The 27546-nt window shown below is 42.5% G+C and overlaps 1 protein-coding gene across 1 annotated transcript; it reads left to right on the top strand.

The window, feature by feature from the left end:
* Window positions 1-26: 26 nt before the first annotated feature.
* On the top strand, window positions 27-27326 carry CA12 (carbonic anhydrase 12). Its single transcript, XM_066635513.1, has 10 exons — window positions 27-36; window positions 1243-1290; window positions 8906-9085; window positions 9987-10129; window positions 13399-13494; window positions 14358-14421; window positions 15406-15563; window positions 16248-16374; window positions 26198-26285; window positions 27245-27326. Exons 1-10 carry the CDS (start codon window positions 27-29, stop codon window positions 27324-27326), a joined length of 996 nt encoding a protein of 331 aa, XP_066491610.1.
* Window positions 27327-27546: the final 220 nt, after the last annotated feature.

Below are 27546 nucleotides of genomic sequence, written 5' to 3'. Positions count from 1 at the left end.
GCTGGCCACCACTATTTTTCCCCATAATGTCCCAAAGTAAGTGTTGTTCCAGGGCATTGTGGAAAAAATGATGGCCCCTACATTCTCTCCACAATACCCCAGAACATCACTACCTCAGGGGTACTGTGGGGAAATGGTGACCTGGCCCAAACCCCTCTGCAAAAGCCTGATGGCATATGTCAGTGGTGGGCCCGGTGGCTCTGGCAGCTGCCTGAAGACACTATGTAGTTGCGTCAGGTTGGCTCATCAGACAGGACCCAGGAGCGCAGACAGGAAACCTCTTTATACAGCTATTGTCTTTTCCAAATGTTACCTGACTGAGAGCACGTAGCTCATGACAAATTCCAGAGACTTCTTGTTAGAGCTCTCCGGAGAGAAAGAGGTCAGGTCAACAGAAAACCATATGGGGATAAAGGTTTCTTTGTCAGAGATTTTACTCTCCCCCCCCCCTTCACTCCAATTGAGAGACACCATCTAGGACCAGAATTATCACCCACAAATTCCTGAGATTTTTTCCAGAAACTCAGAGGAATATCAGATTATACAGGGTAGTCAAGCCCCAAATCCTGAATATGATTTAAAAATAAAAAGTTTCTGAAAGTAAGGTAAAAAGGGATCTAAGTCATGAAAAAATGTAGAAAGTATGTACAGTACAAGTACCTAAAATTCCATTTTTTTAAATGAATGAGCTTGTGTGAAATAGTTCTTTTGCTTTATTATATTCCTATCATAAGAACATAGTAACCTTTTATCTTTCTAAAAAAGAAAATATAAAAAATTAGCAGCACGATAAACTAGGCAGCACAGCAACGAGCGCCATCTCCAACACACATAAACCAGCTGTATAAAAATATCTTCATAAAAATCCATCAAGAGAGGCAATAGCATAAAATCCACCATTAAAATCCCAAAGCAAGAAAAAAAATAAAAGCAAATTAAACTTAAACCCCAAACCATTTACCTGGACCTTAATAAAAAGTCTTGATGACAAAGAAAAGTTTTTAATCCCTGTGGGAAAAATTTCATAGAGAGAGCACCTCTTAAATCACAGGCTAGGGAATTCCGTAAGTGTGATGCCACCACAGAAAAGGCCCTACCTCTTGTTGGAAAATTTGACTTACTGAGGTCTAAAAAGTGGGATTTGTCAGAAATGTCTCACACCCGGTACATACAGCCCATTTTACCACATGTTGTATGTGCTGTAAGAAGAGAAAGAAAGAAATACCACTCATTGACTTGAAGTTCATACCCCTTTTCTTTTTCTTCTAGGATCTAAATGGTCTTATATTGGTAAGTAGTGGCTTTAATTCAGAATATTAAATTATAATTCTTTATTTTTAATAGCAGAGGTATAATTAATAACAGGATGTGGTTTGTCCCAGTGCCTACAAATCTCCCATTCATTCATAAAACCAGGCTCATAAACAGTATGAAACCTTGATGGTGAGGCAAAGCTATCACAGATCAGTGATCAAAGATAAGGCTTCTGTGTCATGTGAAATCAGTACCCATTGAAGGAACTCAGCTGATTATGAACTTAGAATTTGTCTAACTATCAGGTCAACCAGTATAGGGCAACTAGGCCAACAAAATAAGCACCTTTTTGGAACACTACCTGGTGAGGGATGAGTCAAGTTATTGACAGAGCTGGGCAACACTTCCTGGTGCCTTCTGCGACATTCTGCCCTCCACTTTCCTGGGACATGTCAGCCACTGCCATGATGCCTGGTCCTCTTCCCACTCTCAGGCTTTGAAAAGAAAGAGGGGAACAGAGAGGAAGAAAAAGTGTAAAGGAGAGAACACCTCTGGTGCTAGCTCACCTCTCCTCCACACTTCCATGTCCTTTCTGTTCTTCTCTTTCTTTTCCAGATCAGGGAGTGGGAGTAAAGCAAGAAGAGGTGGAGGTGGGCAGACAGAGGTATGTGGCCAAGCCACTCAGCCACATGAGGCAATTGCCTGAGTTGACCTCATGGACAGACCAGCCCTGGTTACTGAACACTGAAAGATGGTATGTCTTTAGTTGAGGGGTAGATGGCAAGTGACAGCAAAGGTATGTTGTGAATCTGCCAAGCAATCTGTGCTGTATAAATTGAACATACACTGTATTTGTTTAGTCCATTGATTCTGAAGTCAAGTCTTCAGGTAATAAGGTTCTATTGTGTCAAGTGAAGTGATGATTTCAGGCTGGTGGCTACATTATGGTGTAGGCTGAAGCTTGAAGAGAAACCGTTTGAGAGTTGGAACACACCCTGGGAAGGAGATGCAAGTCTGAATTTTGCAACTGGTAGGGGAGCTCCGAGACCATGCTGTTTGATTGGGGGAGGGGAGGGGGGTGAGGGACTGAAGCCAGTTTGCAGACTAGCATGCTGTATCAGCTCCCTTACGCTGAAGTTCAATTTGCATATCAGTAAACACACGTTTATGTTTTACAGTATTTCTTTAAATAACACTGTTAGTCCTCTCTCCTTACAGGTAATACTCCAGGCACTTGAGGAAATGGAGAGTTGTGAAGCAATATTTTATTTTATTTTATTTTTAATTTAAGACACGTATATCCTGTTTTTCTGCACGTAGCCTCCAAGATGGTGCAATACACTGCATACGTTCCTTTACAGTGGAAATATGTCATGGAATGATACATTGTTCAAAAGCATTATGTGACTGTGGGGAATACAGCGTGGTCACTACCTTTTTCTATTCCTTTCTCTTCCCCCCCCCCCCCGGATTTCACTTGAGTGCAGAGTGATTGTGTGCGTGGCTAAGGCTACTGGTTGTCCTAGGGGTATCCCAGTCAAAGTCTAGCATGGATCAGCAATTATCTCCCTCCCCTCCTACTGGAGGGCTTTTCCACTTTCTGAGTCAGATAAGAAGTAGTAAAATACCAGCCCTGCTGTCACATGCTGACTTTCTCAAGAACCAGAAGCCAATTTTTTTTAAAAAATCTAACAATGGTTAAACTACTACGATTCTGGGAACCCTTATTTATGAAAAGATATTTGTTCTGCCGGATGTGGTAGCCACAGTGTCATGTGGCTGGCCATACTCAAAACTAGACTTTGAAGCAGGGGCATAGTCCCTGTTGTCTGTTGCCGGATTTGAACCAGGGTCAGAAATGGAATGGGCAGAAAATACGGCTCTACTGAACAGGCAAGTATAGAAAGTATTACTGAGTACATCTTTATTGCACCCTTCCACGAAAAGGCTGAACGCAACATACACTGTACTCCCCACCCCCTGAATTTTAAACTTACAACAGTCCTTTGAGGTAGGTTAGGCTAAGAGATTGTGATTGGCCCATGGCACCTCATGGGCTTTGTAGCTGAGTAAGGATTTGCTGGTGTATTTTCATTTTCTTAAAAGAATTCTGAGGCTTCAGGAGGTACAGCCTAAATTAGTTCATTGTTCAAAGTCCCAGTCCAGTTCAATAAGGTTATGAGTTCAAGCCACAGAGTCCTGGCTATTAGGTTGCATTGCTTGAGGATGAGGATGCACTGGGAGGGGGTAGTGCTAACACAGATATAATAATAATAATAATAATAATAATAATAATACAGGTATTTCTATACCGCCTTTCTTGGTCCTCAGATTTCTCCTCGGACTTTATTCAAGGCGGTTTACATAGGCAGGCAATTTTTAAATCCCCGTAGGGATTTTTACAATTTGAAAGGTTCTATCTTTCAAGAAACCACAACATTCAGATGTTTCTTTCATTGATTTGGTCGCACATTCTGGCCTCCATCCTCCCACGCTCAGAGCAGATGGAATAACTCGGCTCAGCTTGTCAGTGTCAGCTTGAGTTCTGAGTGATGCAGAACCAAAGCTTACATGTTGGTTCAGGGAGCAGGTGCAGAGCAATGATTCAGCAGAATCAGCAAGCACCTGGGACAGGCACACCCTGGGTGTGACCAAGTCAAATACTGATTGGCTGAGCTGACTATATGAAGATAGTCAGGAGGTGCCTCAAGTGCAGTGGTAGGGGAGTTGATGGAGTAACTGTGAGACTGCTGCCAGTGACTGAGGAGGCTGGATACTGTATGTATGTGATATTACTGGCTTATGGACTGAACCTTTGACTGTGTATTATTGGAACTGATTTGGATTTGTTATACTGGAACTGACTGCTCTCTGTGCTGACTCTTGGACTGTTAAATGACTACTCTATATGTGATATCCCTTGACCAATACAACTGCTGAAAGTACTCTGCTGTAGTTGAAGTGTTCTTGCAACCTGCTCATATTGGGACAAGAATGGGAACCTATGCCAATCCTCTTATAATTTTTTACAAACTCCCCTTCAAACCTTAACAGTCAGCTGGTTCAAGGTTGCAGGGTGCCGGTGGCCTCGAACTGGTGACCTTTGGATGTTATCTTCAGGCAAATGGAGGCTCAATCCTCCAGACCAGACCTCCTGCCCTGTATGAGATTGTCCTCCTCCTGTATGAGATTGGTCCCTTGATTGGTGTGGTGGGGGTGAAGCCAAAACACTGCTAAATAAATTATCATGGAACACATGCTCTTGCACCATTAATCCTAAGAATGTGAGCAGGTGGAACTTTTTTCTTTGTTTCATTATTTCCACTAGCTTTATCTGTGCAATGTCCTAGTTGTAGAACTAGATGAGGCTGGCTCCCCTATTGGGCAGTGTTGTGATGGGAAGGCAGGCAAACCTCACTGTGTCATCCTTCCTGTGCCCTCTTCCTGTTCCAATTGCTCAGGGGAAGACTGAGATGTGCCATGGCGACCATTGCTATGTCCTAGCCTGACCCTAGGATGGGTGTAGATTCATTGCCACCAAAGATAGATACCTATATAAGGCCCCATCTTAAAGCCCATCTGACAGCTGGGGGCAGACAGTTAAGCTAGGCAGTCCTCCATGCTGGAGCCCATTGCTGGAGGACAGAGAGGGTAATAAAACAGATAACCAGGCAGATAGCTGCATGTGGATACATTTAAAACTGCTGGCTAAATATACTATACTGCATTTTACAAAGTATGTCCAGATGGTCACTGCCTACCTGACTTGTAAAACCAGTGGGCATATATATTCTGAATGTTCACTTTAAAAGTTAGGAACTTCACATTATCTGGTCTCTAGATTGGGCTCCCACCCAGTTATGCTCTGACTCCAAAAAATATTTTACAAGTCTGTTACAAGTTGGACCTCAATAACTTAAATTATTGTAAATCTGCACCTGTCTGGAAAGCAGCAAAGTGATGTGGCTGCCACCAGGTTTAGATTTTGGGTGCTGTTAAGAGTGTTACACAGACTTATGGGAAGCAATCCAGCAGGAATTTTTGTTCTGCAGACCTCATTGAAAGGAATGGGTGCTCCTATTAGACAGGATAGGCAGGAGAAATGCCCTGTAGCCAGTGGTGGGATTCAGCAGGTTCTCACCTATTCTATAGAACCCCTACCTAATCAGCTGTTGGTTCTAAGAACCGTTTGCTGGCCAGGGAGCTCGTGCCTTGAAATGTCAGGGCTAACCCTCCTGGGGGCATCGGCCGTGCGGGGCCAACCTGTCCCGGGGGAAAGGAGGCCGTTCCCAGCGGGTGCTGAGGCTGCTGGGGCTGAAGGGGCGAGCTGGACGCGGCCAACTGGAGTCTCCCGCAACGCGGCTGCCGCTCACCAGCCCTTGTGAGCTTGCTTTCCCAGCTCCTGCAAAAGGGGCGCGCCCGCAGATGCAGCCTACTGACGAGGGCGAAAGAAGCAGCCCAGCTGCCCGCCCCGCACCTCCGCTCCCCTCCTGAGCTGGCCGACTGGTGAGTAGACTGCTCTTGGAGGCTCCTTGGGCTCAGCTCTCCCAGTGGGTTGGGGGCGCCGGCAGGATGAAGAGGAGGGCGCCAGAGCAGGTCGTGCCCAAAGAGCCCCCATCGCCCTCGAGGGCGAGCCCCCTGCCACACATCCATGGACACATAATGGAACTTACCTCTGGGTAGGCACTGAGCACAATCCTAACCAGGTCTACTCAGAAGTAACTCCTATTTTGTTCAATGGGTCTTACTCCCAGGAAAGTGTGGATAGGATTGCAGCCTTTGAGCAGAATCCCATGCATATCTACTCAGAAGTAAATCTCATTATAGCCAATGGGGCTTATTCCCAGGAAAGTGGAAGTAGGATTGCAGCCTTAGGGCACAATCCTATGCATGTCTACTCAGAAGTAAGTCCTATTGTGCTCAGTGAGGCTTTCTTCTAGCACCTGTGCAGTCACAATGCAGCCCTGAGGTAAGGGAACAAATATTCCCTGCTCCCCACCACAGGATGCAGTGCATGCGCTATTGGTACAGCTGCACTGGAAAATTGGATAGGATTCAGTCCTAAGTCCTCTTAACTGTAACTTTCCAGCACCAAGTCCTGGAGGTCTCCTTGTGACAAGAGAATGTTTGTTCCCTTTCCTCGGGACTGCAACGTGGCTGCATTGGCTCTGGAAAGTTGGATAGCCCTTAGGCTGCAATCCTACTCACACCTGGGAAGCAAACCCAATTGACTATATAATGTGATTTACTCCTGTGTAGGCTTGCATAGGATTGGGCTGCTATTCCCAGGTAAGTGTGCTGAGGATGGTACAGTTAGCATTGCTCCTTCTCTAGCAGAAAAGTTCCTTTAGGTTATTCTCTCCCCCCCCCCCCATGGCAGGCTGACTAGAAATTGAAGATTTTTTGAACAAGTTTGCAAATTGGGTTTAGGTCTTATCACCTAATGAAGGAGAACTGGAGAAACACTGGGAAGAACTTGTGATCAGGGTGAACCTCAAAACCTGCAAGACTTGTTACATTAGCTGTTAATTTTCATTTTTAGGCTGGGTTGTGGGTGCTTGGGCACCTACACAGCTGCAACACTTTCGAAGGGCTGTGGTGGGGAGGTTCTGCCTCCCCTGCCTGCCCACCCACTGCAGGCCCCTGCTTTGCACTCCCTGGTCAGTAGCAGCCCTCACACTTGTGGGAGAATTGCCACTAGAGTAGACCAAAGTGATGGGTATCTGCTGTTGCCTATTGGAAAGCAACCTAGAAGAACAGTCCCCTCATAATACTTTTTTTGCTCATTAGTGAAACTGTCCTTCAAGGCTGCCATTCTCTCTCAAACCCTGGAAGTCAACAACTCCCCTTGAACTTGTTGGGCTTCTGCATAGACGTGCATTGGATTGCAGAGTTGGAAGTTGGAGGGGGAAGCTTTAGAGTTCACTGGAATTCTTTTTGGGGCTGGGTGATAAAAGCAATAGAGCAGCATTTCTCAACCAGTAGTACTCATAACACCAGTGGTACTTGAGGTGGTGCCCAGTGGTACTCATGGCAGGACCCCCCCCAGACCTCCACTGCCTGGCAGTGAGACCAGCAATACGATGCAACAAACAGTGGTAGGAGGCTCAGTTCTGCTTTTCTTGCACTCAAAAAAGCCCTCCCATCTACCCTGGGAGCCCAATCCTATGCATGTCTACTCAGAAGTAAGTTCCATTATAGTCAATGGGACTTACTACCAGGAAAAAGTGGATAGGATTGTAGCCTGAGCCTCTTACCGTGGTTTGTTGCATTATGTCTGGCCTCTTAGTATGGAAATAACTGGTGATAAAGTCATTCCAGTTACTTCCAGTTGTACTTCCCAGAGGTGGGCCATGCAAAATGGTACAGTGGGCGAGAGGCAGATGCTGAGGAATGCTGTAATAGATCAAAAAAGAAGGGGAGATGTAAAGATGTTACTATGCTGTTGTTGCTTTTGGTTGATGATGAGGTGTCAGACTATGTGCTCAGTGCACTTTTGCTGACCAGATGTTCACCACTAAGTGAACCAGATCCTTGAGAGGATTGACTGCTCTGGTAAAAATCACCAAGTTCCCACTGAGAAGGAAGGTGACCCAGCTCAAAGCCCAGTGCAGCAAGTTGGTTTATGCAGATGTGAAGGTGCTATGCTGCTGTGGTGTCTCCAGAGGTTGGTAACCTGGAGCCCTGGCAGTTCCCACCTCCTCTTCTTGGTGCCTTCCTGACTTCATTATACAACTGCCTTGAGAATTCAAGAAAAAATGTCCATTTGAAGTGTGCATTTCAGCCGCATGTTTATCCTCCTTGGAAACTAGTGGCCAGAGGCCTGTAAGTGTGACTATAGAGGACAGAATTGCAGCCTTGCAATTTGGATTTAGACATTGGGTTAAAGTTACAGTGCAATCCTATGACTGTCTACTCAGAAGTAAGTCCCATTACGTTCAATGGGACTTACTCCCAGGAAAGTGTGTACTGTACAGTATAGGAGTGCAGCCCTAGTCTTTCAACTTCCTTTGCAGCAGACAATTGAAGCTGAGTTGCTCATTGCTCATTAGGACATAGAACCTGTTGTTAATGTATTTGAATCCCACCACTGCCTGTAGCCTGTGGCCAGTGTTAATTGCTCTGGGGGGGGGGAATGTGTGTGTGTGCACCCTTTGGATTTTTCATCATAAGCATTAAAAAAAATTATGTAGCCTTGCTAACCTCTTCTTTAACTGGATAAAGAGATACTTTGTGATTCTCTTATATTTAGCAAGAGGAAAACAACATCCTATTCATCCCAGCACATCATTTTTTCCAGTGGTTCTTTACTAGTTTAGTCTAAGAGCCCTTTTGGGAATCATTCTTTTGTTTATTGGGTAAACTACTTTGTGACCTTAGAAGACTATAAGAGGATGATATGGGGGGGGGGGGCCCTCCAGAGGTTAGAGTGGCAAATTGAGTGTGGGAAGATCCTGCCCAGTCATAAAACTAACCAGATGACCTTATGCTACCCACTCTTCCTCTGTTTAATCTACCTCACAAGATTGTTGTGATAATAAAACGTGGAAAGGAGAGAGACCACACATGCCATTTCAAGATCCTTGAAATAAATGTAACACACATATAATATTGTATTGTAATATCTGGGTTCTTTTATTTTCTCTCCCAGGTCCCAATGGGGAGAAAGTGTGGCCCAAGAAATATCCCATGTGTGGAGGAGTGTTCCAGTCTCCAATTGATTTTCATAATGACATTCTCCACTATGACTCCACTCTTTTACCAATAGAACTAGAAGGCTACAATTTATCATCCACTGAACAGTTTCTTTTGACCAATAATGGACATTCAGGTAAGGGGGTGCTAATGTGGAATAAGAAAATCATAATTTGGACTATTGTGATTACTAAAGCATAAGAAGAAAACAATCATAATCTGCATTGGACTAAAGCTCCTTTAAAAGAAGTAGGCATGGATTCTGATCTCCTGGCCTATTGGGTCTTTCAGTCAATAATGCATATGCTGATACTGCCCTTATTATGGCTGACCGACCAAAGGACACATAGCTGTGAACAATACGTTTTCCAAGTTCAGTCAATAATGACATTAAGAGCGCTTATTGAATGCAGCTTCCCATTTAGATCCAATATCAGAATCAGAAACTTGCCAGGGTTCATTTTGATTCTTAAACATTTGGAAATATATTCATTCCTACAGTATTCTGCCAACAATGTGGAATGTAAATCTTAAGCCCATGCATGCATGCTTTTATAAATACTAAATATCAGTCCACATTTGCAAAATTAAGATAGAACTTTCTCCAGAAAATAAAGCTCTGTTTCTGAGTAATCTTGCTTTTTATGTTCTGACAAAATAAGAGTTTGTCTTAAGAGTTGTCTGATGGCTGCACCATCATAATAAATAGAACCTCTGAACACACTGGCCCATTTTGCACGTGGCCCATTTTGCACTGGCCCATGTCTGAACTACCCTCAAGGGCAGACCCAGCAGTATCTGAATTTTCCAACATCCCCCCTGCCCCCACTTAATTCACTTAATTCAAATAGTATATTAAGGACTATAGGGGGAGGAAGTCTTGCCTTCCAGCCTCTTCTTACATCTTTAAAGCTACAAGAGCATTTTTAGACCTTTAACATCATCTGAATTGGGACCCTTGTTTATTCATTCTGGATATAAAATATTCTAGTGCTGTGTCTTATCATCCTCTCCCCCCACCCCATCATCTCTCACAGTAAGAATGAGTCTGAGTCCAACAATGCACATTCGAGGCTTCCCGTCCCAGTACTCCGCAGCTCAGCTTCACTTACACTGGGGAGACCGGAACAAGCCAGAAGGATCCGAGCACACCATCAGTGGGAAGCATTTTGCTGCAGAAGTAAGATGATTATATCTTCATGTACTTATTTCTAGTGTTGTAAAACTGGACTCTTGTATTGCGAATGAGTCGGGCCCTAAATCAATGGTCACTCACTGTGCCTTGGACTTCAACAATGGAGCAAATGACAGCCAGCCTGCCCTCCTTCAGACTTCTTCCCCTCTTGCTTTCTGAGTCCAGGGAGTGGAAGAAGGAGCAGCAGCAATGGAATTGGGTGGACTGAGAAGGGCACCTCCACACATCAGTCCACCACTTGAATCAATAGCTTCAGCAAGCTCATGGATGGCTAGTCCTGTTTTTTTCCATTATGTGGACATACCAATCAACCAAGACCCTGTTAGTCAGTCCTGTGTGATAATAACTATTGTGAAATGATATGCAGACTTGCTCTGTATATGTCTGTATACAATGTTTGTATACAATATTGTATATAAGATTTTTGCCTTCCCAGCCCAAGTCTGCATCTACTAAGAACTGATATGGGACTGAAGTGCAGGCCCTTAGAGCAATGGTTTTAGCATACCATAATATTGACCAAGAGAATTTTAGTTGGAAGGTGGTCTGTTTTGTTTCTTTAAACCATATGCTTTCAGTAACTAAAATTTGTTTCAGTTTTGCAACACTTCTTGTCTTATACAGGTATAACCTAATTATCCATGGATTTTTCACCCACAATTTTATCACAATGCAATGAGAAGTGCCCTTTAAAGGGAAAACACCCCTTTAATTAACCTTGCTTACCATTGTAATACAGGGTGTCGATCAATCAATCAACAGCTTAGTTTCAGTTCACAAAGAGGCAATTATTCACAAAGAAGATTATTACACAAAATTATTCACAAAGAAGATTACCTTCACTTTGCATTCTTCCATTTGCTCCAAGGGGAAGGGGGTGTCGCTTGCCTCTGAGTAAAAGGAAACTAAGCTGTTTGATTGCCTGCCTCTCCCCCACATTATGATAGTGAGGAGGTTTTTTAAAACATTGATTTCATTTAAAGTGATTAGAACAGTGTTTCTCAAACTGTGGGTCAGGACCCACTAGGTGGGTTGCAAGCCAATTTCAGGTGGGTCCCCATTCATTTCAATATTTTATTTTTAATATGTTAGACTTGATGCTACCATGCTATGTGACTGCATTTGGGGAAATGTTACAGACCTGTACTTTTAACAAGCTACTATGTATATTCCTTTAACAATAATAGTAAATGGTACTTACTCCTGGGTAAGTGTGGTAGGGTTGCAGCCTAGGATGGTTAATTTTCCTGCTTGATATCATCACTTCCAAACATGACATCACTTCCGGTGGGTCCTGACAGATTCTCATTCTAAAAAGTGGGTCTTGGTGCTAATTGTATGAGAACCACTGCCTTAGAACATCAGAGAAGTTACATGCTCTCTTTCATCCATGATTCATTTTTTACAAATGTGATTTCAGCTCTACAGCATTCACTGCCCAACACCAGAAATAAAAAAGCATCATCATCATATTGGCAACGCAATTTCCAAGACTACAGTCCACTGTAGAGTAATTTTTAAACTAAATAAAACTGCCAAAAGCTTTTTTTTCCTCCTCTAAAGACTTCAATAGACAAATGAGATCTAGTTATGCTCCGATACCTTTTATATCATTCTCTCCCTGTAATAGATAATGGACAGAAACTCTTACTGAAGTAACAGTATGTAACCTTAAGTTCTGTTATTGCATACTCCTAGCTCTCTACAGAAGTGGCTGGGAGGAAACTGCCATGAATATGGTCCAGTCCAATCAGGGGATTCCACAGTGAATTGTCATTATGCTCAATACCTTCAGCTTGAATCTGCTAAGCTGTTTCATGTCTCAGCCTAATTATAAGTCTAGAGGGAAGTGTGGATGCACTGAAATACAATTCCATATCAGTCAGTGGCAAAGAACCAGGAGACTGGGGGCTGGCATTTTGGTGCCCAAGGAAGACAATCCAAATGACGTGTCCCCTTTACTAGGAGCACAGGAAGACCTCCTACAACATTCCTCACTGAAATATGTATTTATTGAAAAGATTTCTACCTGGCATTTCAGGACAACGCAAGGCAGCTGACAACAATAATTAAACATTAATAAAAGAAATGAAAACAGAAAACAGTCAGATAAAACCCAAGATACAACAGGTTCGGCTAAAAGCCTTGCAAAGCAGAAAAGTTAGAGATTGGTGGCTCACTTGAAGGGGGGAGGTTTCCCTTCAATAACTTTCCCAGGGGAAAGAAATCCAAAGCTGCGTCGTCACCACAGAGACAGCCGTCTCTGGTTATCGCCAATCAAATATGCATCAAAGGCAGGCCAGAGAGCAGAGCTTGCAACAGTGATCAGAGAGCCCAGGAAATTCATTGGGGTGAAGGCTGTCCTTAAGAGAACCTGACCTCCTGCCATATGATGATTTAAACTTTTAAATTGGGCCTGGTAACAGAAAGAGAGCCAATGCAGGAGGTACAAAATCAGCGTTGCACTATCACTCCTTCAGTGCCCTTGAGTAGCCCCCTGCTCGTTTAAAATAAATGGGCTACTATACACAGGTGGATTGTACCCCACAGTTCGTTAACAGAATTTCCATTGTAGAGACAGTGCCCCCAAAGAAAGCTTTTGGCCAAAACATGTTGGGCTTTCTTATAAATGTCATATCTTGTAGTAATAATAACTTGTACATATCTTGTAATAACCTACTTGTAATAAGAAGGATTTATTTCTGCTCCTGTTTGTTTGGAGATCACTCTTTTTTGTTTCTGAATTGTACCCATGGGCCAGACCTTTGAATTTGCTATGCTTCTATCCCTTAAGCTGCAATCCTACATGCACTACCCTAGGAGTCAGGCCCATTGACCTAAAAAGGCTTATATCCGAGTTTACGTGCATAGGGTTGTGATGTTACTGATGTCTAAAATCTGATCGAGTTTAGGTTGTGTAAAAGTAGCCTTCAGTGCAATCCACCAACTGGTGCAACCATCATTCATATCATAATGGGGCTGTGCAGAAAATAAACCCAAAATGCACAGTAGAAAGAGTTTCCCCCTCAAGCATTTGGATTATAACTGTGGTCCACTGATTTTTCTTTTCTTTTCAAAACACAAGGTAGGGTTTGATTAAAAAAACAAAAAACAAGCTCAAGTGTCTTTTTCCCCTAAATATGTAACACACATTGCAATGGGGAATCCAAAAGACCCTAATCTCTTTTGTAAATGTGTTATGCATCAGATTAGTCAGAAGAGATAATATCTGCCACTGTATTTCCTCCCTGTAGCTTCATATAGTACATTACAACTCTGACAGATATCCAGATCTGAACTCTGCAATGGACAAACCAGATGGACTGGCAGTCTTGGCTATCCTGATTGAAGTAAGAAGCTCTCCTTTCCATGGTTCCTTGGGATACATGATACATGCCAAAAAGTGAGGTTGGAGGGGTGGCTGTCAAAATTCACAAAAGGATTCACACTCTGACCTTAAGCATGGCAAAGCAGGTGCTTGGACACTAAGCTCTGTCCCTCTGCAGGGTCAGATCTGCTCTGTCTTGCATTCTGTCAGCCATTGTGATACCTAACTGTGACTCCCTCACTGCAAGGCCACCTGGATTACCTGCCCCAAAAGGCTGCTGCCCTCTATAAACTCTTTCATACATGTTACATTTGCTTAACACACAAAGCTCCCACTCCCCCTCCACTCCTAGATACACATTATCTAAAATCCCTGGTTTGCTTTGCTCCTTAAGGGGTATTTTGCTAATGGTTCAAAGAGCTATAATTATGACTATTAAGTATTTTACAGTGTGGCCAAAGAGATCACTTACCGCAATCACTTACTTATTCTAGTGAGAGCAGATCAGGGTTTATTGAAAAAATAGCTGGGACAGGATTATGAATGTGTTTGTACTGTGAAAAGAAATTATCTCAGCCCACTAAATTGGTGGTTAGCCTTATTTCACCAACAAAGGTATAACAAACCAAATAGCAAGGTTGGAACAAGACATTTTGATGTCTGAAAGTCCAAATGGCCCTTCCCACAAACGAACATGGAGCACAAGCCATCAGCAGTTCTCTTGAACAAACATCACTGAAATCTGTAAGAGCTGTGCAAGAGCACTATAATGCCCTGTGTCTTACCTGAGATCTGTGTCTTCCACTCTGCTGTCCAACAGTGACCTATCTGCTTGCTGGACTGAACAAAATCACTTAGACAATATATTGTGTTCATTTGTTATAGGCAGGCCCATTCAATCCATCCTATGAAAAGATTTTCAGTCATTTCCAGAACGTGAAATACAAAGGTAAGAAAGAAAATGCCAACCACGTGAGTGTTTCACAGCCTCCAAAAGTCACACCAGAATATCTGGGTTTAGCAACATGTAGTAATAGTAATAGTAATAGTAATAGTACAGGTATTTCTATACCGCCTTTCTTGGTCCTCAGATTTCTCCTTAGACTTTATTCAAGGCGGTTTACACAGGCAGGCAATTTAAATCCCCGTAGGGATTTTGACAATTTGAAAGAAGGTTTCTGTCTTTCAAGAAACCACAACATTCAGATCTTACTTTCTTGATCTGGTCGCACATTCTGGCCTCCATCCTTCCAGACTCAGAGCAGATGGAATAACTCGGCTCAGCTTGTCCGCTGCTTCAAGGTCACAGGGTGCCGGTGGCCTCGAACTGGCGACCTTTGGATGTTATCTTCAGGCAAATGGAGGCTCAGCCCTCTAGACCAGACATCCTGCCCTCCTCCTGTACTGTTTAATGAAATTGAATTAATTAATATACAGTATATGGTTACTATATCAGTGCAGGGTCAGTTTGCTGCATACTATTTATTTCTGTATTTGACTCATTGAAACAAAAAGAGCCAGACAGAATGTGTTCAATTGTTTATAAGCGAACTATAACACTGTTTTCTGTAATGCTTGTTCTACCTGAGCTCCATCTACCAAGATCACTACCTTTGGTTGTCTGATTCACTGATTTTCTATCCCTTCCACGAACTTAACAAACCAATGCAGTCAGGTCATCCAGACAAAAATGCTGGGTCATTGATGTGTTCACCAAAATGAGAGCTTTCAGCAGCCAGCCACACCACTCAGCTGTAAACTTCAGAGCAGATTCTGTCTGACTGTTGAAAGGGCTCATTTTGCTGAGCACTGAGGGGAACCGTTTCATCTGGAATGGAAACAGGGAAAGAAAACATTCAGGGAATGGTCAACCCTAAAACAAGATACGGCATGTTCTTAATATAATTAGTAAGACATATGCCATCTCTTTCAGATCAGGAAGTTTCTATCCATGGATTCAATGTCCAAGATTTGCTCCCAGACAGACTAGATGAGTATTACCGCTATGGAGGATCCCTGACTACACCTCCTTGCTATCCAAGTGTTCTTTGGACAGTTTTCCGAAAACCAGTGCAAATTTCACAGGAACAGGCAAGTCTCTATCTTTGAAGGGTGGGGAGAGTACCACTTTCATGGTTAAAGCACCAGAAGTTTCTGAAGTTGCTCGGCTCATGTACAGATCCCATTGGTGTGACTGTGCAAAAGAAGGATATTACAAATGACGATTCTGTGTATCTCACAAAGTATGCAGTTAGCTATTTGGGGCAACCGAGTGGGGCAAACCCTAAGACCACCAGGTCTGTAGACATGATTAACTGGTTGTCTAAGCATTCCACCATAGGCATAGAGCCTTCCTCTGCAAATCATATTTCTGAAGTCACTGCAATAAATGATGAGCTACACACAAGATGTAGACAACCACATTCAACCACATTCAAGCTAGACAACCACATTCAATCTGGGTTGGCATAAAAAGAGGACAGTATCACCTGAACTTAAGTCCCAAGTGCAGCGTTTTCTAACCAGCCCCCATATTAAGAGCACAGATTCTCCACTGCTTCCCCCCCCCTATTAGTCTGCATGTTAATTCAGCTAGTATACTTTAACAATCCTTTGGATTGTGATCATTCATATAACAAGAGATGTTCAAGTAGCAGCAAAATTAAACAATATGAAGGGAAACTTCTCAATGACTGGGCAACAACTAGATGTCACCTATGAGTCTTTCTGTTCCTATCATTCCAGTCATGTGTGACCTGTGTGTTTTCCTCCTAGCTGCTGGCCCTGGAAACTGCTCTGTACTGCACACAGTCTAACGACCCTGCCCCCCTGGAAATGGTGAACAACTTCCGGAGGGTCCAGGAGTTTGAGGAAAGGCGGGTTTCTGTCTCCTTCAGACAAGGTAAGCAGCATAAGATGCCACGATGCAAAAAAATGTTAAAATGATTACTTAATTTGACTTCGAATAGTGGATGGGGCTTTGAGCATCTAAGACTAGTATGCAGTGTGACTCCAATAATCTCCTGAAAACAAGTCCTGTAAAAGCAAACAGTATTTTCAAAGGATATACTTAGTGTATTCACAAGATCCAAAGGAACCTCTTGGTTCAGTCCAGACATGGGACTGGCCCATCCATGCGAGGCAATTGCCTCAGGCAGCAGACTTCTGTTGCTGCTGCTCCTGCTACCTGGATTAGCCCATTTTTGCCCATCCCACAGGTGTTCACATTTGGTCCCTGTTGCATATATGCAACTTTGGGCAGACATGTTAAAAAAGGAAGAGAAGAAGAGGAAGTGTCTACTTCTCTTTTTTGAATTCAGTGAGCAGAAGGAAAAGTGGTGGTGGCTGGTGCTCTGCTGAGGGCAGGGAGGGACATTTGGCAAAGCAAGGCATTGTGCAGGGGGGGGGGGGGGAAACAGCATTTGATGTGCCACATCAGATGCCCAAAGGTCTTGGGTCAGCAATTTTTAGGGAAACACAGAATGGCAGCTATAAAATCCGGAGGATTTCCTGTTAATGTTTTATGGAATAAATCTTGTCTAGAGGAAGAACTTAGTAATAATGTCTGATAACATCTCTCAATCACTTTCTGAATATTTTGGCTGTAAGAAATAGAAAGATCTGTTGATTTTCTCCTAGGGCCAAACTACCCAATTGCATTTTTATGGTTTGTTTTTTTTAAATTAAATAGTACTGTATTTAAGAATAATAAAACACAGTGTAAAGTATTGTATTCTTCAAAATAAACATTATTGTCTTTATTAACAAGAATTTGTATTTTTTAAAACTGACCCTGGACTGTAAAACTAAAAATATGAAATGAAAAAGTTGAGCAAATGGCCAGGAATTTATTGATAGCAGCCTGTGTGACTAGGCAACTATGAACCTAAAAGAAATTACAACTTTGCATTACAGGGAGATTATTTCTGGGGAGTTTCAAAGGATCTGACGAAGCCCTGCAGGAGAATGAGTTTGACACGTAAAAAGCAGAAAAGGCTCATCAGGATGGATTGCAAAAATCCATCGTCATGGGTGCAAAAATTAGCCATCTGATTTGCATGAAATGCAAGACCACAAAAAAATTGGCTTAAAGGCCTTATTATGTGGTTCTGAATGATTACCAATTCAATGGAAAGATAAAATATGCTCAAAAGAAAAAGAAAAAAATGAAGTCTCCATTTCTGGATAGGAACTTTGCTATAGATCAACAAGGGGTTTCTTTTCAAACACTATTTGGCTTGCTTTGTTTAAACAGGACTGCAATGTCAAAGTCTGTTACTTTGCACTAAAGAAAATACACTCAGGGCCCAATCCTTACCAACTTTCTAACACAGGTGCAAACCTTCCCTTACCTTGAGGAGACCTCCATGACTGTTCCTGCCACTGCAGAATGCAGCACACACCCCATTTGCACAGCTGCATCAGTGCTGGAAAGTTGGATAGGACTGGCCCCTCGGATTGTTATTATTCTGCAACTATAGCAAGCACTTAGAAGGGGTTCACCACTTGATTCCTAAACTGCTTGAAACTGTAGCCCTTTAAAAAATAATGACAGGAGGAGGGCTCCAATGTTATTGTTATTTATTTCTATAGCACCATTGATGTACCTGGCAGTTCAAATGCATTAATGAGGCTATCAAACTAGAGCAGTGTTTCTCAAACTGTGGGTTTCTCAAACTGTGGGTCAAATTTCAGGTGTGTCCCCATTCATTTCAATATTTTATTTTTAATATATTAGGCTTTATGCTACCATGATATGTGACTTCATTTGGGGAAATGTTACAGACCTGTACTTTTAACAAGTTACTATGTATATTCATTTAACAATGATAGCAAATGGGACTTACTCCTGGGTAAGTGTGGGTAGGATTGCAGCCTAGGACTGTTAAAAATTTTCCTGCTTGATGATGTCACTTCCGGTTATGACATCACTTCTGGTGGGTCCTGACAGATTCTCATTCTAAAAAGTGGGTCCTGGTGCAAAATGTGTGAGAACCACTGAACTAGAGCATAAACAGTGGGCAGTAAAACTTGGAATGCAAATGGCCATAGAGGGAGCTCTCAGGGTAATACCAGCAATGCAATTCCCAGTTGCCATACACAGTACCACATGTTTCTGTGCACTGGGAGGGTTGAACCACTTTGGCTGCCCATTTAATACTCAATTAATTAAACTGAACTCAAGGTACAGAAGATGTAATATAAACAATAGTTATATTGAGAATATTTAAATATGTATAAAGTGTGTTATAAATGATATTTATATAATCTCAGGTGCATTGCCCCTATAATAAAATGACCTCAGATACCTTATCCCTTCTTACCAATCTCAAGCAACAAAGGTGGGAAGAAATTAATAGCTGAAGGGCAGAGGAAGGGTTAAAACTTTCCCCACAGGCTGTCATTCAGTACATGAAATGTTATAGGCTTTGAGTGCTTTTATCATGAGAACCACTATGTTTATCTTTTACATTCATCAAGGCTCATCAAAGCATTGCACAGTGGTATTCTAAAGCACCTTGCTTTCAAAAATGCCATAATTTATTCCAAGGACAGAATTTGGTGACTTTGCCAGAGGGAACAGAGTTAAGACTTAGATCAACAACATTATGACAGTGCTGGCCTGAAGAGCCGGTCTTCATAACTAAAAGGAAAAGGCACACACATAACAAATGGTCTTTTAGGGCAGCCCCACATAGAGTACTTTACATAAATCAAATCTTGATGGCACCAGTGCATGGAACACTGCACATCATACAGATGCATTCATCAAAGAGACAGGATTGGCTGCAGTTCCCTATCAAATGTGTACTTGATTGCATACCTAGGTTGGCTGCCTTGTAATGTGTGTACTTTAGAAGCCAATAGTTAACTTGAGTTCATTTGAAAAAACAGCAGACAAAGATGGCTAATTTTTCTATAAACAGGGTTCTTTATTTTCTCCTTAAACAGTGACTAGGTTTGGCAGAAATGGGGGGGGGGGGAATGTGACAGGAAGATTCTCTCTCTAATTTTATCCTATTTCGTATTTTTGCATTGGTCACAGATTTGTAATAAAGTAAGGTTTAAATTCTACCTTGTATAGAACATTTCATTCCAAGAAGCAGAAAGATGTCAAAAAATTGAAATTAAAATTTCAGCTATTGGCAAAACAGGAGCTGGAGTTGAGTTCTGGGCACTTCATTTCAAGAAGAATGTAGACAAGCTAGAAAGGACTCAGAAGGCACTTGCAAGACCAATAAATGGCTACCATTAGTCAAAAACTGCTAGATGGGTACTCTGGTCCTGGGCATTCTGTTTCTTTATTAGACTGCTCACATGGAAACAAGAATATCTAAAACTACTTAATGTCATACTCTTAATATAACATGCATTTATATCCTTAACTTGCACAACAGGTTTTCCTAGCTGCATTACAGGTCATTAGTTGTAGATCACACTATTCTGGTTATGTGATATTGAAAAATGTCCATTTTACACAAGTATCTGCAGACTTGTTTTGATCAGTAATACAGAATTCTCTCCAGCAGAATCCAGTGAATTGCAGAGCAACTTCTGGAGGGTTGATGTTTTTCCATTGTCTCCAAGTCAGTTCTATGCTGTGTTCAAAAAAAGTCATTAGCAAATCTTTTCAGACAAAAGACTTGCAAGAGCAACCACCTAACTTTAAAACATAATGGAAGAAGTACCCAACAAAGGACAAGAAGTGGCACCAACCACAAGTAGGCTTGCATTGGCTCTGTCTTCTCCACTTGTTCTATATTAATCATCTCACCAATTTTAATCACAGTGGAGATCTCTCTCTCTCTCTAGTTCTTTATTCATTCAAGACCAGTTTGCTTGGTTTCCTTCGAAGGAACATGAATAGATCATGGAGATGGAGAGCCAAATGTCTGGGCCATATGAGAAGGCATTTTGAGACGACCTCCTGAGCACCTCAAAAAGATAGTTACTTTCAAATTTCTTATTGTTTTGTCAGGGGCAATCCTAGCAGCAGGATTCTACCTATGAAATCCCTAATGGCTTCTTACTGTAGCCATTTTACACTTGTGGCAGACATATTTTATTATAAGGAAGATAAAAAGCAATCTCCCCATCCCACCTTGCTTTCATTTCATTCATCGGTAAGCTGCCTGTATCACTCTGGAAGAGAGAAACAGTGGTGTTGCCAGAGGGGTGCACGTCATATCGCAGTGATTTTCAACCCTTTTCATCTTGCAGCACACTGGCAAGGCACTAAAATGGTCAAGGCACACCATCAGCTTTTTGACAATTGACAGGGCACACTGTGCTGTCAATGCGGGCTCACATCCCCCAATGGTCGTATTGATAAATGACCCTCTCCCAAATTCCTGCGGCACACCTGGGGACCATTCGCAGCACACCAGTGTGCCATGGCACAATGGTTGAAAATGGCTGCCATATTGGATGACATGCAATGGGGGGTGTGACACCACTACTGGCCAAAATTTTTAAAATCTTGGTACTTTTGAATAATACCGTCATGTTATATATCATTCAATGCATGCTCTCATACAGAATGCAATGAAACAAACTGCATTGGAAATATCTATATTATATAAAAGTTATAGCCAAAAAACCAATGGGGTGGGGCAATGGTGCATCACTGCATCCACCTTCTGGGGAACTGCCCTGCCCACTGCATGGGAAGAGGTCCATCATGGGGGGGTGACACGTTGGCCTCCCACATCAGGTGATGCAAACCGTATTGATGCCACTGAAGAGAAATAACTTTAAGAAACAGCAAAAAAGCTTGTGGTGTGAAAACTTAACGGTTAAGTCTTCAAGTTGCCACAAAGCTCTCTTGAGGCACAACCCTCCTAGGTTGCAGGTGACTCTCCGACCAAAGTCTAGTGCTCGTGAGCCACATTCATTTTACGCCTGCTGGAATTTTTCTCTGACGCCTGGGGGAATACTGAAGAATAAGATGCCGGAAGCAATTCAAAAATCAACCTGACAAATGGAAGACCATGGAAACCCTGAATCTCTGGATCCAAACTCCTCCGTCTGGTCAGGTAGAAATGCAAGTCAAACAAGCAGTATGTCTAAATCTACCACCCACAAACATAACAAGTCTAGGATATGCTTGCAGTGGCTTGGGAGGCAGGATTTGAACATACTGTTGAGACTTCCATTCTCTAGTACCGGTGGCTGCCTGCTGTATGAGCACTGGTTTTCTTGGTTGGTGCATCATTATGAAGTCTGCATTTGTCTGCACTTCTTCATTTATGCCTAGACTCTGCATGCTGTGAGCTATTACTTTGCCTATCTAGTCCAATAGGCTCCTTTCTAAGGACAGGAAAACAGGATGCTTCCCTTTTGCAGAATTTGTCCATGGGTTGCTGTTTCGGTTTAAACTGGTTCTTATGTGCTACTGCTGAAAGATTATGCAGAGGAATTATCAATGTTTATTCCATCTGTTTTTCTAGTGCTTGTTACTGGTACTGAAAGGGGTCAGGAAGGGATGCATATGGGGTACTAGCAAAATATTATAGCGTTTGGGCAAAATGCTTCACTCACATTCTTCATTGGGCATGGAGTCTGGATAATGTCAGAGTTAATTTGCATATACTTTTTTCAGACCTGAGTATATATTCATTTCCAATTTTTATGCCTGGATGGACATAAGATCAGGGTGACCAGAAGTCCTTTTTTTCCAGGACATGTCCCCTTTTATTAGCCCCATCACCTGGAAAAGAACTTAAATGTCCTTCTTTTCCATGTGAGCAGGCAGTGCATAGCCTTCTTGTAATTAATAAGTTATATGTAATAAATTATATGTAATATAAAGTCGTGCACCACTTAACGACAGGGATTGAGACCGCGATCCCTGTCGTCAAGCGGTGCTTGACGCAATCCGGACCTTCCAGAGGGAAGGGGATGCTCTGCTCCGCTCCCCTCCAAGGGTTATCTGAGCTTCCCAGAGGCGCACGCGCCTGCACACTGTCTCTGCAGAGCTCAGACTGAGGGAAATCGTGTCTCACGTGCACCAGAGATTTGATTTTCCTCAGTCTGAACCTTGCAGAGGTAGTGCGTGGACATGTGCTGCCTCTGGGATGCTCAGACAACCCTCTAGTTGGGAGGGGAATAGAGCTCCCCTCACTTTCGGAGGGCTGGATTGTACATCCCCACCGACCACATGGGGTTATCGGGTATGTGATCCCGGCGTAAGCCGGAATGTCGCAAAGTGATGCACACCTGTAGTTTCAAATTTAATAATAATAAGTAATCTAGTGTTTAAATAACAATAACAATAACAACAACAACTTTATTTTTACCCGCCTTTCTCCCCAAAGGGACTCAAGGCAGCTTACAACAGGTTAAAACAGATTAAAAACATAGTTTAAAACAAATAAAAACATATTAACACATATCATAAAAATAGCAGTCAGACAAAAAATAGGTAAAAAAGAGCATAGAGCAGCAGCAGCAAATCATAAGAATCAGGCCTGTAAAAAATATTAAAAGATATTAAAAAGATGTTAAAAAGGCCGAGAACTCAGAAGGCTTGTTTAAACAGAAGGGTCTTCAGGCCTCGCCAAAAAGTCTCAAGAGAGGGAGCCATTCTTAAGTCAAGGGGAAGGGAGTTCCATAGTGTTGGTGCCACTACTGAGAAGGCCCTATTTCTTGCCGCCGCCCCACGTACCTCCCTAGGCAGCGGCACTTGCAAAAAGGCCTTCTCTGATGACCTAAGAGGAGGAGCTGGATTCTACGGGAGTAGGCGATCTCTAAGAGACCCTGGCCCAGAGCAGTATAGGGATTTAAAGGTCAAAACCAACACCTTGAATTGAGCCCGGAAACAAATGGGCAGCCAGTGCAGTCGCTGGAGAAGCAGACTGAAAGAGTCAGATCGCCTACCTCCAGTAACCACACGGGCCACCGCATTCTGCACTAGTTTACTACTATTTACTAGTAAATAACCACATGAAATCAATATACAAGTGTTTTTAGGTTTTATTTTGTCATGTCCTAAGTTTTTCTTGGATATCCTACATTTTGGGGGAACCTTGTCCTCTTTTGCAGTTATTACATTGGTCACCCTGCATAAGATAAACAGCCATTTTTGGTCATATGCTTCAGTCGCCACCCATCAGATTTATACACAGTACTGACATACACGGGCTCCTAGAGGAACCATCTGTGTGCCCTGTACATTTGCATGGCAATTGCTTGGTGGGGTAAACCTGCATTTGGAAAGTGGAATGCACGAACTCACCTTCAACGAGGTAGCAAAAGGGACAGGGAATATTTGCACCACTGGCTTTCCTTAACTAGGCTGGAAACCACTACTTGCTATTTTATTGCTATCATTAATGCCAGTCATCCAGCACTGGAACATACCATAGAAAGCATTATGGGTGGAACACAGGACGACCCCAGCTCAGACTAGGCTGGGGTAGGGCATCCATCTGTTCTCATACTCTTTCCATTGCTGATCCTCAGACAGCTCACCATCAAGACATGGAGGCAGTGGTGCTCCTTTACTGTGTGTTCCCAGCATCCGACACTGCCTCTGAACATGCCCTGGAACTTGAGTGTGCTGCGTCCTAGAATTAGGATAACCATTTTTGCACCACCCAGTCACCAGGGGTTGGGCTTTCTATGACTATCATAGCAATGTTGTTGAGCCTCCAATGATGTAAAAATGTTTTGAGTGAATGTGCTGCAAATAACCTTTGAAGGAAAAACAAGTCAGTTGTGTTGCTGGATACCTCGTCATCCTTGATAGAGCCTTCAGTCCTTGCAAGCATGCTGCTTGTCTCTACTGCTGTGCATGGAAGCAAAACTTCAGCTCACTGATTGCATTTGCTTGACTGCCTGCTTCATTTGTAGCAGCAACTGGCTCTTAAAACTGACAATTTGATTTCTAATTCACAAAATGCTTTATGTTCTTTAACCCAGTGAAGGTGGTCACTGACAATTTAGTTTATTATCTATGACCAACAAATAATGGTAGGCCTAACATGATATTCCATCTGCAATTATTCTTATTTATCTACATATTTAGCTAACTAGCTAGTGAACATAAGCCCTGCTGGATCAAGCCAAAGGCCCATCTAGTCCAGGTTCCTGCCCCTCACAGTGGCCCACCAGATGCCCCTTGGAGCACACAAGACAACAAGAGACCTGCATCCTGTTGCCACTCCCTTGCTTAGTGCCATTAGCATACATGGTATTTTATACAGAATGAGAGGAAAAGTCCCTGTCGTGGGGGTTTTATAATCTAGACAAGAGAAACAACAGAAGAACAGGAGAGAAGCAGACACCAGGTTAAGCACCACAGGGGCCAACTAGATGTCCCCTGGAAGCAGGGGTTCAAGGCAATAGTCCCCAGCAGCCAGTATTCAGTGATATACTGGGCCGATATCGTGGGCCGCTGTGAGATACAGGAAGTTGGACTAGATGGGCCTATAACCTGATCCAGTGGGGCTGTTCTTATGTACTGTCCTGCCCCTAAACCTGGAGGTTTCATATAGCCATTTTGGGTAATACTCACAGATAGACCTATCTACTGTATGTGCCCAAAGCCCTTTAAAGCCATAGATTAATTGTACATTGCGTGTGGAAGGTCATGTTACTTGTTCCCATAATAGAACAAGTGGTCTACCACCTCCGAACTTGGAGAAACCAACAACCTGTCATGGTTAATACCTGAAGATAGACCTACTCACCATTATCTAACTCTGTTTAAAGCCATCTAAGCAAGTGGCCAGGAGGTCATGGGCTAGCCCTGGTTTCTGTAACCTGTGTAGAAGAACACAGGTTAGTGGATAGTAGGAGAATAAATCCATCCTCCTTCAGTCTCCCAAACCCATAAGTAGAAGTATGACTGTGGCTACTGTTTTGCTTTATAGCAGGATATTCAGAGATGGGAAATTTGCAAAAATCCCCAGGGATGCTGAGAAACAAGCCCTCTGCTCTCATAAGGAATGAGATTCTTGTTTTTCTGACACTGATTTCAGTAGAATTGTAGTGATTTTTGCATTTCCATTTTTCTTTCCTCTTTTGTCAAGATCCAGCACATGGTGGACTGAGCATGGGTATGTTTTCCTCAAGAAACTTTTGCAGCATCACTATCTTCATGATTTTCATTACGACTAGGACTTTGCTTGGCCTCACCGCATCCCTTTCTGACGCAGCAGCTGCTTAGCAAGTAACTCTACTACACGGAACTAACTCAGAACAAATTAATCATAACTGCTTATTGAACATATTTTCTAGCATAGGCCTGAAAACATGCACATTTCTCTTCCTTTGGAGAGAACAAGATACAGATATGATTGAGGCTCAACACACACAGTAATTCAACCACCAGCCAAGCCTGGCCCAAAACAGAAAATCCAAACTACCTATCCCCCAAGTCCCAACACATGCACTCTCTCTCTCTAAGCACAATCCACTAATACATTTCAATTGAAATGAACTGGAGCTGCGCAAGTAATATTAAAGATGCCATCATAATAATATTCAGCATTTGGGTAACTAATTTCTGCTCCAAGATCAAGGTGGCCTATTAATTTCAGTTCTTGTTAGTAATCTGCATTCACTTTCAGAGAATTTTCTCTGCTCAGTTTGCTTCTCTTTTGAGGAGTATGGCATACTGTAGACCACAGCAGAGATAACTATAGCATCACAACAGGTTAGGGACAATTTCTGGTTTTGATCACCTTTTATTGATCTGCTTGCTTTTCTCCCCCTTCTAGGTTTTGTCCTATCTGTTGTATTAGCCAGTAGCCTTGGAACGCTTGCTATTATTGCCATAGCCTTTTGTCTTATTCGAAGGAAGATGAGGTAAGATGTTTTGCTCTCTTTCTATAGGATGTTGGCTGGATTTCCCGATTATTGTTAGATTTTCTTCTAGCAAACCACACTCACTTCATCAGTCAAAATATCAACTCATGCCACAAATAATGTTTCTCAAAAGTCCTAGTTCTTTCTACCACCTTCAAGGAATCCCATTGTGGACTAGTATGGTACTGGTGGGGAAACCACCCTGATGCCAATGCTTCCCTCCTTTCCCCAGATCTGTTCCTATGCTAGGGGCAATTTTGGTAGGTTTTGCTGCCACCACAAAGACAAAAGCAGAGAGAGATGGTTCTTGGAAACCTCCTAGTTACATAGAAAATTCCTCCAAATGCATAGACTGTAGTGGGTAATCAAGGGTTAACATAAGAATATAAGAAGAGTCCTGTTGGATCAGGCCACAGGCCCACCTAGTTCAGTTTCCTGTATCTCACAGTGGCCCTCCAGATGCCTCAAGGAGCACACAAGACAACAAATGACCTGTGTCCTGGTGCCTTCCCTTCAGGAGGACAGGGTTCAGGAGTACTGGGTCAATCTATTGAGTTTGAAACAACAACAGGCAGGTGAGGAGTTAAAATCGAAGAAAAGTTCATTAAAACACAAAAGGGTGTGAATGTCAGACAATACAAAGGAGGAAAGAATAGTACAAATAGGTCTGAAAATGGCTTGGATGTTGGAAGTGTCCAAGTGTGAATCTTAGCAAAAATACAAGCAAGTTATTATAGACAAATTTAAAAGCAAAATAATTAATTAATATTAATAAATAATAATTAGGTTCAATGAAGTCAGACAGCCACAGTGGATTAGATTGTCCTATTAATCTATTTGATTTAAGGTGTTTTAAATTTGTTTATATCCACCGATTGCAGGTTGCCACCCTAAAAATAACTGCAGATAGTTTTCTTACTGCAAATTCAACTTTTTCTAACCATATTATTTTGTTTCAGCATGAAAGGGGCAAGGGAAGACAAAGGAGTCATCTACAAGTCAGCCAGCAGTAAGGAGGATGAGAATATCTCCAAAGCATAAGCTTCTGTTGTGCTACTCAAGTAGCTTCCTCACAGTCACAGTTTTGCCAAACATGTGCATATCCTTAACAGGTCAACAGTCCAAGCTTTCCTAAAGCTCTTGCCTTTGCCTATCACTTGAACCAGGATTTTTCTTTCCTGACTGCTAAAAGTAGCATATTCAGAAGTTCTCTTTTGTGCAATATGGTATGAAAAGACAAATAGAGTTGGCTATCAAGTGG

The sequence above is a fragment of the Tiliqua scincoides genome, chromosome 8 (assembly GCF_035046505.1).
Source record: "Tiliqua scincoides isolate rTilSci1 chromosome 8, rTilSci1.hap2, whole genome shotgun sequence".
NCBI classification, from domain to species: Eukaryota; Metazoa; Chordata; class Lepidosauria; order Squamata; family Scincidae; genus Tiliqua; species Tiliqua scincoides.
Note: the sequence above shows the minus strand (reverse complement) of the source record. Positions and strands in the feature narration are given on the sequence as shown.